General features: G+C 37.4%; 1 protein-coding gene across 1 annotated transcript; it reads right to left on the bottom strand.

The window, feature by feature from the left end:
• Window positions 1–121: 121 nt before the first annotated feature.
• Window positions 122–12,388, bottom strand: LOC137410130 (potassium/sodium hyperpolarization-activated cyclic nucleotide-gated channel 1-like). Its single transcript, XM_068095743.1, has 10 exons — window positions 12,279–12,388; window positions 9,867–10,030; window positions 9,402–9,652; window positions 8,349–8,498; window positions 6,086–6,304; window positions 4,483–4,629; window positions 2,131–2,305; window positions 1,976–2,044; window positions 1,324–1,562; window positions 122–748 (listed from the first exon to the last, which is right to left on the bottom strand). Exons 1-10 carry the CDS (start codon window positions 12,371–12,373, stop codon window positions 122–124), a joined length of 2,136 nt encoding a protein of 711 aa, XP_067951844.1. The 5' UTR covers window positions 12,374–12,388.
• Between the last annotated feature and the right edge of the window lie 1,065 nt (window positions 12,389–13,453).

Below are 13,453 nucleotides of genomic sequence, written 5' to 3'. Positions count from 1 at the left end.
TAAGTTTGCCTACCCAAAATGCGTGTGGTAGACCCATTTAGCAACATTTTCAATTTATGCAGTTAGTATAGCGCCCTTTATTTAGAAACTGCTGTTGTCACTTTACTCTGAGTTTCTCATCTCACACTTCTTCGCTCAACACAAACTTTACTCGCTCTTCGAACTCTTCCTCTGGCATCGCGATTGTAGAGTTGCTCTGGGCAGTCAGCAACAGCTGAGGGGTCATCACTGGATACTTGCAGACATTGTTTGCACTCGCCGTAAGTCCTGCTCGTTCACTAATGACTGCGCGAGGACTGCCAGGTTGACTGTGTCCTTTCTTGACTTTATTCCTTATGGTACTCGAGTTGTGTGTGCCTAGTTTTTCATCCTTCGCTCGCCTTTTTTTACCTGGAGAACAAGAGGAACGTGTTTCATCACCCGGAGCAAACAGCCGTTGTGAAAGGAAGGTGCTATTGTCAGCCACATCAGCAGCACTTTTGGCTCTGCCTAGTTTCGTCTTTGATTGGCTTTGTGGGACCATTATCAAGTGGTTGAGGGTGTTGTTGAGGGCGCTCTTGCAGCGGGGTAAGGCTTGGCTGGGAGAAATGCCACTCTTCATAGATGGTGCGCGACTGGATGGCGAAAACTCTTCAGAATCTTTTGTGAAGAAGCTTCGAACTACCGTGAGAAACTGACTGTTAGATTCTCTGGAGAGAGTTGGAGACGATCCTTGCTCGCTGTCATCACATGAATCATCGTCGCTGCCCTGATTGATAAAGAACACATACTTGTTGTAGTTGTCAGGCGTATTATTATGCCATACAATCACTAAAGCTATCTTTTCAAAGCTTCTTAAGTAAGCTTCTCAGGCAAAGCAGGAAAAGTGTTAAAGGACAGCCGCGCAGATCGGAGCCGAACTAAAAGAACTAACGTCATGTCAGCTATTTTCTGTTTCAGTTTGCACAGTTCTATATGGTATGCCCTAAATCAATATTAAATTGATTGTTTGTGAAGAAATAATTTTATCTAATCAAACGCGAGTTTTGCCAAGTGCCTGGCCAAAATAATTGAACATTTCAACATTTCGTTGTAAGTTTTTAAGCTATATCAGCTTCTACCAGATTAAAGCTTGGGATGTCGGAAGCTTTGTTGAAAGATTGCCATGTGACTCTTCAAAGTTACAACAATTTGGTGTTATAACGAATAAAGGCTTACGCCATTTTGACTCCACGAAGATTGAAAGATTAAACTATTTTGGCATAAACAGAGTGGGTTGATTAGAGATGATAGGACATTCATAGGATATCACCTTTACTCTAAAATAGAGCACACACGCCTCACCTCAAACACTTTCTGTATTCCGTTAATGTCATCAAGCAGACTTTCTCGTGATGTCACAAGATTTGGGTCCTTTCCCAACTTATGCAATCTCTTGGCTGCAATCGTTTCCAATGTCCGCCTCATCAGTGGGTAGTTTTCCAAGATTTTATCAAAATGCTCTTTAGATAGGGAAAAGAGATTGCAATAGCTCGCAGCTCTTACTGTCGCCGTTCTACATTTCTTGGTCAGCAAACATATCTCTGTATTAATATTATAATGTACATATGAATACCACATCTAGTACTTTGTGTATGGCAAGTTTGTGAATTTACCAGAATGTAGTGAAGTGAGCTTGCATGGGCCTCTCTCCAAAATTCACCAAAATAATTGATGTTTCTTGTTGTGCTATATGCATGTTAGACCTGGATGTACAGTTATGGTGTAGTGGTTGCAATCATTCTGTAAATCTTATGATAAAACTTTCAATGAAAACCAATCATGGTTAGCTCAATTATGCTGTAGCTATGAAGAATAGCGATTACCAGCCCACCTGCCTTGTTACACGAACGACATAGTTTAAAAATATTGCAGATTAGATCTTGTAAATAGTTGTATTGTAAAGTTGAGTGTTTATTTTTAGATGGGTAATTATTATAATCAAGTAACTAGTTACCTCCGAAGTACGAGCCATCTCCCAATCGCGTCACGATTTTGCCTTCATCGGTCAGAATCTCGATTAGTCCTGTATGACAAGGTGAAATAGTTAGCCAGTTGACGGAGGCACGTTCAAGCTGGTGCTCTTACCTTCTTACAAGGCAGTTGTCTTACCTTCTTGTATGAAGAACATTCGGTCACCTTTTGTTCCTTCTTTGATTATGATATCAGAAGGTTGAAACATTTCAAACTGCAGTTTAGTTATTACGTCGGTAACAAAGCTCTCGTCGGCTTTGAGGAAAAAGGGTACGCTTCTCACTAGTTCCTTGCAGTTGTGTTGTATAACATCCTGTAAAATATTCAGTTTCTCATCTCAAGTACATTGGCGATTGATTGCCGTTAATTGGCAGACTGAGAAAACGATGACCTCAATTGAATGCCACCAGAGGGGAACGATACTGATATTAATTAGTTCAGCAAATCTCTTAAGAAAACTCAATTCTTATGTTTCCTACATGTACATTGTTGGAACCCAGTCTACCAACATAAGCAGACAAGTGGTACAGGTGCTATACAGTTGGTATAAAAGGTAAAAACAACAATTTTATAAATCATTTTCTAGATGTAATTTCCTTTACAACCAGTGCCGTTAAAAAACCTATTTGTTTTTGTGCTATCACAGTTTGATAATATAGGTCTATGCATGTGTACAGCTGCCTCCGCATAACACAAGAGCAAAATGCTGTGCAGCTGTTCTAGAATGATAAAGCAACAGATCTGATGAAGTAAATATGAAACACTGAATTTGGACAACAAAGTCAAATGGTGTTAAGAAATGCATAACATTGCTAAAAGAAAATCAACCTTGAACTTTTGCAAACTGAGATCAGTCTTTGTGTTATCAAACATAGATGTAAACATAGTCAACTACTCATCTTAGTTATTAAATCGTAAAAAATAATCCACGAAACTCATATTAAAATACATGTATCATGTAAAATACATGTACAGGGAATATTTCAATATATTCACTGAATATATTTCAATATTTTCACTGAATACATTGAAATATTCTCACTGAATATATTGAATTGTTTTTAGTAAATATATATTCAAATCTGTATATATTTATATATATACTTGAATATATATTCAAAACTGTACATATTTATATATATATTTGAATATATATACAACAATATTTGAATATATATATATATATATATATATATATATATATATATATATATATATATATATATATATATATATATATATATATATATGTACATATATTTATATTCAAATATACAATTGGTGAAGTAATAGTTGCAGATAAAACAAATAAACTTGTAGTTGACGTGTAGTTAGCAACAGTTAGTATTGTACTAGTGTTACTACTAGACAGTGTTTATTTTAAATGTTTGATTATCATGGTGTTAAAAGAACATTTTCCTTAGTCATCTTTGTAGGTCAGTTGAACCTTGCATGAAGATGGGTATGTGACACCATCATGACTTGTGATTGTCGGAAACTAAATAAGCAATTTCTGTCTAATCTCATGTAACATTACAACAATTCAGTTATCTCCACCATTTTGTCATGTTGTCATATCATTGTACCCATCATATATTGCTCCTGAATGTAAAAGTCTTAGGAAATACCATGCAGTTTTGGGTATATTATCAAATCCAAGCTAATACAAAAACTTAAAATATTGTAGCTGAAACCTGCCAACCTGAAAGTTGAAATAAATTTTATCTGATTTGGAATTTTTGTACTACTTGCATGTAACTGATAAAACTACTACTTGCATATAATAGTACGTGTAACTGATAAAACTACTACTTGCACGTAATAGTACGTGTAACTGATAAACCTACTACTTGCATGTAATAGTATGTGTAACTGATAAAACTACTACTTGCATGTAATAGTACGTGTAACTGATAAAACTACTACTTGCATTAATAGTACGTGTAACTTATAAAACTTTCACTTCAACAATTTCTGGGTGAATAAGAGTCGCTTGTGAGAGTGAGTTTTTTAATGGGCGGAGTCATCAGGGTTTGAACCTGCTCATCACAGCTCAATGTTTTATCAATATTATCTCAGGCCCTTTTGTATGTTCAGTGATAGCCATTCCCAAATTGCTCTTCTCTCAATTTGGCGCTGTGAATATTCAGCCTATTTTTAAAGTATGTATTTACCACGTTAAAGAGTTGGCAACTTTGGCTCGATGAAAATTAACAACTGTTTCAAAGGGAGGAATAAACTACGCATGAGCAAATAAAAAATTACTGAATGTAAAGAGATGGCATGCCCTACATAATGACCTAACTAGCCACAGAGAGTATTTCACCAGCAGTTGAGCCCATGCAATCATAACTCAAACCAGAACAACCTGAGTCTATTTATGTATGAAATTCAATACCTCATAATTTTTCAACAAAAGAAATCAATATATTATGTTTCAATCCGTTTTTCATTTCAGTGTCAAATGTAAGGGCCTACAAGCCTACCAACCTTGCGGAGGCAGTCAGAAATCTCTGACAGAATTGCAGCCTCATTAAAGAGTTTTCCACCAAATCTATGCTCGTAGTAGTCAGTAATCCTTCGTCTCAACTCACCTGGCAGTTTTCTATATATCATATACTCATTCACTTGCTGCAACTACAAGCGCGAATGTGTTATGTTTAGGAGTTGTGCTCCCTTGAGTAAGTGAAGTAAAGGCACTATTTGAACTATAATTGGAGTGTTTCACCCACAGGCTAGTTAGTTGTAGGCGAGTGCTTTCAATAAATTGAACAATCTCATCCAATATCACGAGCAAGTAATAAAAATGATTCGACAAATAATATCCTAACTGCACTCCTGGGAGCTGTCAAGGTTGTCGGAGCTTCAAGGCTGAAAAAGCCAATATATACTCAGCACCAGAACAGAGCAACTTACGCAATACTTTGACAATAGAATGCAAGTTGGTTTGTCTAACAGCCTATAAGGAACAGACAAGAGCTGTCTAGTGACGTAGTAACTAACTTTATCCCTCATGTACAAAACGCAGCACAGTGCAGAAATGTCCATTTATCTATTCAGTTGGCCCGACTTGCAAGATACTATTTTAAACTTGTTATTCAGTACTTCAATAAGTCAAATATCATTGAAGTTCTTGAACATGTACACGTTTGTAGATAAATGTGAGTTTTATAACAGACAGTTTTTAACTGGCTCGTGATAAATAGCAAGCTTTATGTTTGTGTACTAGGGTATGTATTTTGGTTTTTGTATATGAACACATGCCATGGAACCATTTTTTAATGTTTGGAAGTTTTCACCAACAATTATTAAACATGTTTTGCTGTTTTTATTAATACGGTGTTTGTTAATACGGTGTTTATTAACACGGTGTTTATTAATACGGTGTTTATTAATACGGTGTTTATTAATACGGTGTTTATTAATACGGTGTTTATTAATATTAATACAGTGTTTATTAATATTAATACGGTGTTTATTAATATTAATACGGTGTTTATTAAGACGGTGTTTATTAATATTAATACGGTGTTTATTAATACGGTGTTTATTAATATTAATACGGTGTTTATTAATACGGTGTTCTAAATAAAAAATCATGCAAAACAAAGTTTTATCGTAGAAGCGAAGTGAGCTGTTAAATATCTGCAGGATTTTGTGGCTCATTCTAAAGAGAATACAAAAGATGTAATTCCCTCACATGAAAATTATTTAAAAGTTAAACATACCATAACAAAACGATTCACACATTTTTCTCATAATACTGTGACTGTCTAGAGAACATTGATTTGGCCAACTCGCCGAAGCGTGATTGGATCCTGATGCTAAGGATTTAGGTGATCAGCCCTCTCTTTGACACGTTCTATTATTGACATCTCAAATACATGAATTTACAGCTGTGAATGCATAACACTAGTTGAGTTGGTCATCTTATTCTGCTGTCACACCTACATGTTGTCTGAGCTAGTCTCACCCATGTGACTTACAAGTCATGTGATCCACTTGCGCATGTTATCAGAACATCTAATGTGGACTTGACATTGTTTGTAAGTATATCAAGTTATGGAATATATGAACCCGATCATTTACTTACATGGTCTCTGAACTGCCTGCTAGACGTATCAAAGGACTGAATGAGAGTTGTGGCGTGTCCAATGAAAAGAGCGTAGCAGGTAGCACCGGCCAACATGCTCGCTATCGTCAACCAAGTGTCAGTCATGTTTCGAGGCGGAAATTCACCATAGCCAATACACAACATGTGGGAAAGAGCCTTGAACAATGCCTTGCTGTACTGCTCCCACCATGTGGCTGTCTGAAACGACCAAAAGTTGACAAGTAATTAATGAAGGCAGCATTTTAAAATTTACAATACTACCTAGTGAAGCACGTAGACAAGGATCTGGATACTGGTTGCGCTGCGTATGTGAGCAATCCAGCAGCGATCGAGTATGATGTCTGTTTAGCTGACTGCAAATGGAGGCTGTGAGTGTTTTTGAAGAGTATTTTTATGCAAACAATGGCTCTGTGATCTTAGCTGCATATGTCCGTGTGTTTGACAACTGGAGACATGCCCAGTTGCAGAGAGTAATTTAAAGGTTGCATGTCATTCCTGTCACCACCAGAGGCCTTTTTTGGGAATTCAGCCCCAGGGTGTCGTCTGCTGGTCAGAAATCCTGACCCACTAGACCATGACTGCTCTCTACATGCTACATGACTCGGACGATAGACGATAGAGGAGAATTGTGCCTTTTAGAATAAACCAGTTAGAAATTGCTTTAGACATCACAAGGGACGTATGTCCAATAAGCACGCACTGTTCTCTTTATGATGTAAGCTTGATTTGCCAATATCCGAGATGAGAATGACATGTAACTTTGTCTCTAGCGCTAACAGAAATATAAATGAATTTGCGGTCATCCGTTCATCAAGAGTTCCAGCGCTTTTCTTGTCATGCTTCAGTTTCTAAAGCTGATCAATACTCATAGAATACAGTGCTCATGAAAAACCATTATTAAACTCTATTGACAAACGCCGAGTCAATATGTTAGAGCTTGGACAAGCATTCACGCCGTGAAACGAGTCAAGTATTAAGGAAGAGGGTATTGAAGCATTATCGAATACGTTAAACATGCGAATGCTTCAAAGATGAAAAATGGTTTGCATACGATTATTTTTGCTCCAGGAAATCATTTCAAAAATTTATACTTTTCATTAGAATTGGGATTTCATGAAAGTATATATCAGTGCCGAAAATGACCGTTTTTTCACTATAATATTCTTTAAAAAAGGTCTTGTCTTTGTAGCAGTGTTTATTTTCATCATAGAATAATTTGTTTCTTAGCTAAGCACTTGTTGTTCCTGATTGCTGTGACAACTCCCTTCAAGGTAAAGCAAGTTTGGAAGTCCGCCTACGTTCGCTGATGAAGCCATATATGGAAGCTGGTTACAGAGTCAATGAATTGCCTTATGATTATAGGTAACATTAACTGTTGTATGCCATCGACTCGGAGGATCTCTGCTGTAAAATTACTGGATTTCTTTTGACCTAAAGTCTTTTGCAGAGTCAAGCAGTGAAAATGCAAGGACCAACCCAACATAGATCGATTTTCTAGTGAATAGATACTTTATTACAACCTGATGATTGATCGTAAGAGCGATGCGTTGTACAGTAGCTCGAGTGTTGCACCTCTAAGATATTCCATTGGCACATGGCTCACTCGGCAGCGAGCTCATTCCCTACTAGCCACCAAGTCTGTCGGAACAGACGAACAATTTTTCCCAAGTATTCCTGGAGTGAGCCACGTCTGGTTCATCGCCAAGCGGGTACAGTGCTAATATGCTGTTGTTTGTAGAAAAAAAGCAGTCATCAGGCAGTTTTGTCAATGACTGTATGCCCTTACTGTTTCTCATCATGGTCAGAAGAAAAAAATTATTAGTAGGAAAATAAAATTGAAAAATGTCGGCGCTACTCTGTTCGGGAAAAAAAACAAGCTAAGTTATATTTACCCACAGCGTCTAATATTCACAACGTGAATAACTCTGTCCTTCCCACGGCTCACTAAAAATTTATCAGTTGCTCTTGCTTTTTACAAGATGTTCATAACTAGTTGTTCAGCCAGGAATCCTCTCGTTGGCTCAGTCTGAGCTTGCATTGTAATTGAGCTTTCATTGTAATAGAAGGTAATGGAGCTACCCTGTTTCTGTACTCTGGCTAGTCCATTTTAAAAACTGACATTTATTCTTTTCCATAGACTGATTCATAAATGTATCTTTGATGTATGCAATGATTAACAGTAGGCAAACAGCTTACCCGCGTTCCACACAAGTAAAATATATCTTGGAGTGTGTTTAAATACCTGAAGGCCATTTAAGACAATCCAAGAGTCTTCGGGGAGACCTTGAATGACAGGCACAAAGAACTGGATACACCCACTCCAGTGGCCCATCAGTACCATCACGCATATCAAGTTGAACAACTTCACTACGATACTTGCCAGGCTGAAGAACTACAGAATATATACAAGTTTGCTTATAAGTTCTTGTCACCAAATTCCAACCAAATGCCATTCTTGGATTGCTAAAAAATGAAACAGATGAGTAAAACATATAATCACATGGAGTAGATATGGACACCTTTGACTTGAATGTACAACTATAACCCGTTATAAATATATGCAGAACACGTGTGTAAGTGTGCTAAGCCTCATATAAATCAACACAAACTTATTTGAAAGTTAAACTTGTACAAACAAGCTTAAATGCTTAGGTGCATGTATTATCTATTATAGGCGTCACAGACTTGACAAAGTTTTACATGTCTGCTGTTGGCATATACATAGACACAGTTATATAAGCTGCTACACATTAAATTGGCTGCGTAGGTACGTGCAGGTACGTCTAGGCGCGATGTGTACTTTTCTCCATACATACTGCTGGACTAGGGGCAAAGCTTTCACACGATGCCTTATTTATAAAGTTGTCTTAATCTTCCGGCAACATTTCCTTGACTCACCAGAGAGAAAGGAATACTGGAAAAAGTCGACTTGGCATCATTAAAGACCCCTTCATCCATAACACCAAGTTCATCAGCCTTATCAACAAATGTTGTAATTCTACTCCTGTATTAGATTAAACTGATGTTGTAAGGTTTATTTTTACTCGTGCTGAATAGACTTTTTTATGTCCTTGTGGTAACAAAGTTGTGAAATTAATAGAACAAATGCCACCAGCAACATCAGAGTTTTCTTTCCTCACAGACCTGGCCATAGACTTCCTTGTATTCCACAGATGGTGAAGTGATTGACGACACATACTCCTCAATATAACATATGTTGCAGGTAAAAAGAAAACTCTTTTTTGAATAAAATTCTCATTATGGCACTAGGTTTCGAATGTTATTTAATTCTTACCTCTTTCCAGAGTCTCACATAGCGTACAAGCCTCGAAATGCGTAGCAGACGAAGGAGCTGTAGAAGCTTTGCAAGCCGAAGAATTCTGAGGGCTCTACCAGCTGAGTACGGCTGGTCATCCAAACCAAGGAATACATAGTCCAGTGGAAGACTACTAATAAAGTCAACCACAAACCATGTCTTTACATATCGAAGCGCAATGACTTTAGGGTCAAGGATGACATGACCATGTGATTCCGGGTCTATAAGACCTATAACACAAACATGTGTTTTACCTGCGGAGTGTTTTGCGACATACTATTGACTAAACTATGTGTTTTACCTGAAGAGTATTTTGTGGCATACTATTGGCTAAGAGATGGGTGTTTTACCTGCAGGGTATTTTGCGACATACTATTGGTTAAGAAATGTAGGTTGTTGGAGTGAAAGATAAGAATGAATTACAATATAAACTTATTAATCTACCTGTACGAAAGTTGATGAGTATGTCTAGTATAAACATGGTATCGCAGGTGATGTTGAATACGATCCAATGAAGTCCAACGTCATCGTAGAAAAAAGCAATAGATACAGGCAGAACGATGAGGTTGGTGATTAGAAATATAAGCATAAGTAGGTCCCAGTACAATCTGCAATGATAATAAACCTTTATATGCAGGTTTTACAGTTTACCCACTCCAGCCTTTCTATATGATCACTGAGCTAAGACTAGTTGTCTTAGCATCCTCTATAATACGTTATAACAATTATTATTATAATTGTTGATATGATAATATGATAGTATATTATATTATAATAGTACACTAGTACGATGGGAGTCCAACGACCAGTGAGAGATCCGCAGTTGGTAATGCACTTGACTGCAAAACTCTGATACTTGAATTAAATACCCGTGCGAAGCATTTTGTTCTCTAACACTCCAAGCGGGACTTTGGACAAACAGACATGGCTCTTATTATAGTAAAGATTATTATAACTAGTATAGTAACTGGTACACTTGCCAGTTCCGTGCATCATGAGATATCATCATGAGACAGTACATATATGAAAAACCATCCCATGAAGCAGAAAGGCTGCGAAGTGGTGTAGTGCACTTGCTTTTTAATTTGATACCCGAGTTCGATTCCCAAGCAGAGCAATGTTTTTTCCTATCGCTTTTAGCATGACTTTGAATAAACGCACAGACAGACAGACACTGCTCTTATTATATTAAAGGCTCTAACATAATAATATATTATAATATATATTACCTTTACTAAAACCCTACAGTGTCGAGACTAAGGAGAGTTGGCTGTATAATATCATATGCTACAAACTTGTTCTATCTTTTTTTACAAAAAGAACTCACCACTTTGTCAGGTGGCACTTGACCCGCTCTGCCTAGCAACTGACTGACAGAGCGCTTAGATTTTTCCAGACGGAAGAATAAAACAATTGTTTTCCATTAGCTAAGATGTAACATAGATAAACACATTACAACATTCATCTTGTTGAACATGGATAGCTGTTAGAAGTTTGGATATACCAGTCACTACTTACTAGAGTTTATGTTGGGAACGCTATTAGCCTCCCCCTAATGGGTTGTGACTATATGACACTTGTAAATAGAGTCTATGTCTGGTTTTCTGTCTGCTTAACCTATGCTCATTACTTGTAAATAGATATTGTCATGTCAGATCTCTGTTAAGCCCATGCTTCTATATGCTGCACAACCCGAGTAGCTGGAATCTATGATCACTTTTTAACAAAAACTCCACATCAATTCTGACCATGTTAAATGAAATGTTATATGTAAAATCATATGTCCAAAGGTCCAGAGTGTGTGTTGAGATTTTAAAGAGAATTTAAACAAGAAAGTTTTAGACAAAAGAGAGTTTTAAACAAGAATGAATTTCAAATGATAGCTTCAAAGTTAATTAGTATTTACCAGAGGCTGGCCAACAGAAAGCTGCCGGTATTTGGAACATTCGGCAGCCATGACATCTATCCATTATTACTGGAGAGTGGTATATGAAAGCTGATATTGTTAGTTGTATCTGAATACAGCAAATAGAAGGTAATATTTCCCGGAAGGTTGCATCCTGCCAAAGTGAAGCGTGTCTGATCTGTGCGCAGGTTTTACCGTAACCCTTTAAATGAGCCCGGAGAGTAAAGAGATTTATTGCTCTGTTGGTTACAAAAGTACATCTTAAGTTTTCTAGTCCGTCTTCAGCAGAGTTCCAGCTTACATTGAATTTCTAAGCGCATCTACAGGGAATCAATAATTAACGAGCATTTACACATACTGATGCAGTACATGTACTAGGTAGAATCATTACTCATGCTATTTCTTAAAACTCTTTTACCGTCTTTATTTTATATATTCATATCTTTTCTTTTTACTTCTTTTTACGCATTTTTAAATTTTTGTACCCTGTTCCCAAAGACCATTGATCCCTTTATCATATCTAACCATTCCAATTTTTCCTCCGCTTTTTCCTCCTCGACTTCGCAAACTCTCTTTCTTAATACTATTTAATATTACTTAGTCTGAGCCATAGCTAAAGAATGTAGACTATGGGCTTAGCGCTATTAATGTTAATGAATTCTTCACCTGTACTCATTTATATTATTTGAGCAACTTTATCCCGATTTTGAATTGTAAGGAATAGCGAAAATGCTATTGTTCAACTGTTCCCAATTTTTAAATTTCGATAAACAATGTGTAGGGGTAACTGGGGCCGTGTGGACCACTCCTGTTTTACGGAAAAATATAATCTGTGGAAATGTTTGCTTTTGCATTTTAAACAGGATATGATGTCATCTTTCAGCCATATTGTTTAGAAAGCATTGAATTTGAGAAAATATCAAGACGAGAGAAAGTCGAATGTTGTTTACCTGAAGTTGCTACACGGATGTATTATCCACGTTCGAGCCTCCATCTGCCTTTTCTTCTCTTTCAACAAAGCATTTCTGCTACCAAATAGTTTCATAGCGAGTTTATTGTCCGATGCTTGGAAGAAAGAATAAAACTGGTCCCGAAGTTTAAACTCTGACGGCCTATTCCATAGGTTCTCTTCTTCATCCTTTTCTGTGTCACTCAGCGGATCTGCAAATCCGCTGTCTGTCCCAGTCGGATCATCTTTGTTCAAATCAGCGTCAGCACAAAACTTGGTTTTCTCTTCTGAAGAACTGCCTACGTTACTAAAGTGGAGGTTGTCATGCGGCAGGCTGTGTTTACGAAGCAGTGCCGGGTTGGGTGTGTCCCAGTTTCCAAAATCTCTCCAGGAGTTCACTTCCTCTTCCTCCGACATTAGATTCAACTGCTCCGGGTGTGAATGTGATCTTCGGTGAAAGTAGTCCATCTTTTTAGCTCTTGATCGTTTTCTTTTTCTATGGTTATCAGCAATATCCTCCCTATTTGCTGTAAACACTTTCACCCGATCGTCTCTTCCTGTTTCTGAAGGTTGTAGAGCTGAGCCTGGTAGTGTGTGAATCTTATATGGAGGTGACGGGAGGTCTAGCTTGTTAGGCGGAGACTTCTGATGAGCAACAAAAGCAGAACAGTTCGCATGCGGCGCTGTCTGGTCTCTGTTCATCATCAGCTGGTTATTGACTGAGCTCTCAACAGTCCTGTGGCTGTCAGTGTGGCTGCCGCCTTCAATATTAGCTGCTGCTGTAACTATGCATTCCGTGTCATCAATAATCACAATGGTAGGCAGCACATCAACTTTGCCACAAGGGTCAATGACAGGCCTGTCTCTATGGCTGCTATCGGGCTTGCAGCTAATAGTATTAAATTCCTCTCCACTTTTCTTTTTCAGAGAGATACTCGTTGCATCAGAATGAATCTTGTCTATTTCCATAGAGCTGTTATCTAGCATGGAGCAAATCATGTCACTCTTCATCAGCTCAAACTGACTTGATGGATTTACATTCAAGTTATGTTTTCAGTTTAGCTGACCTTCATCTTATTTATCCATTCACAGAATGAACGTTTGTAAAATGTCGGAATAATATGAAATTTACAATCTTTTAACCATGAGTTTTAAGTTTTTTTTGGAGCAGCAGGT

Source organism: Watersipora subatra, chromosome 1 (assembly GCF_963576615.1).
Source record: "Watersipora subatra chromosome 1, tzWatSuba1.1, whole genome shotgun sequence".
Classification (NCBI taxonomy): Eukaryota; Metazoa; Bryozoa; class Gymnolaemata; order Cheilostomatida; family Watersiporidae; genus Watersipora; species Watersipora subatra.
Note: the sequence above shows the minus strand (reverse complement) of the source record. Positions and strands in the feature narration are given on the sequence as shown.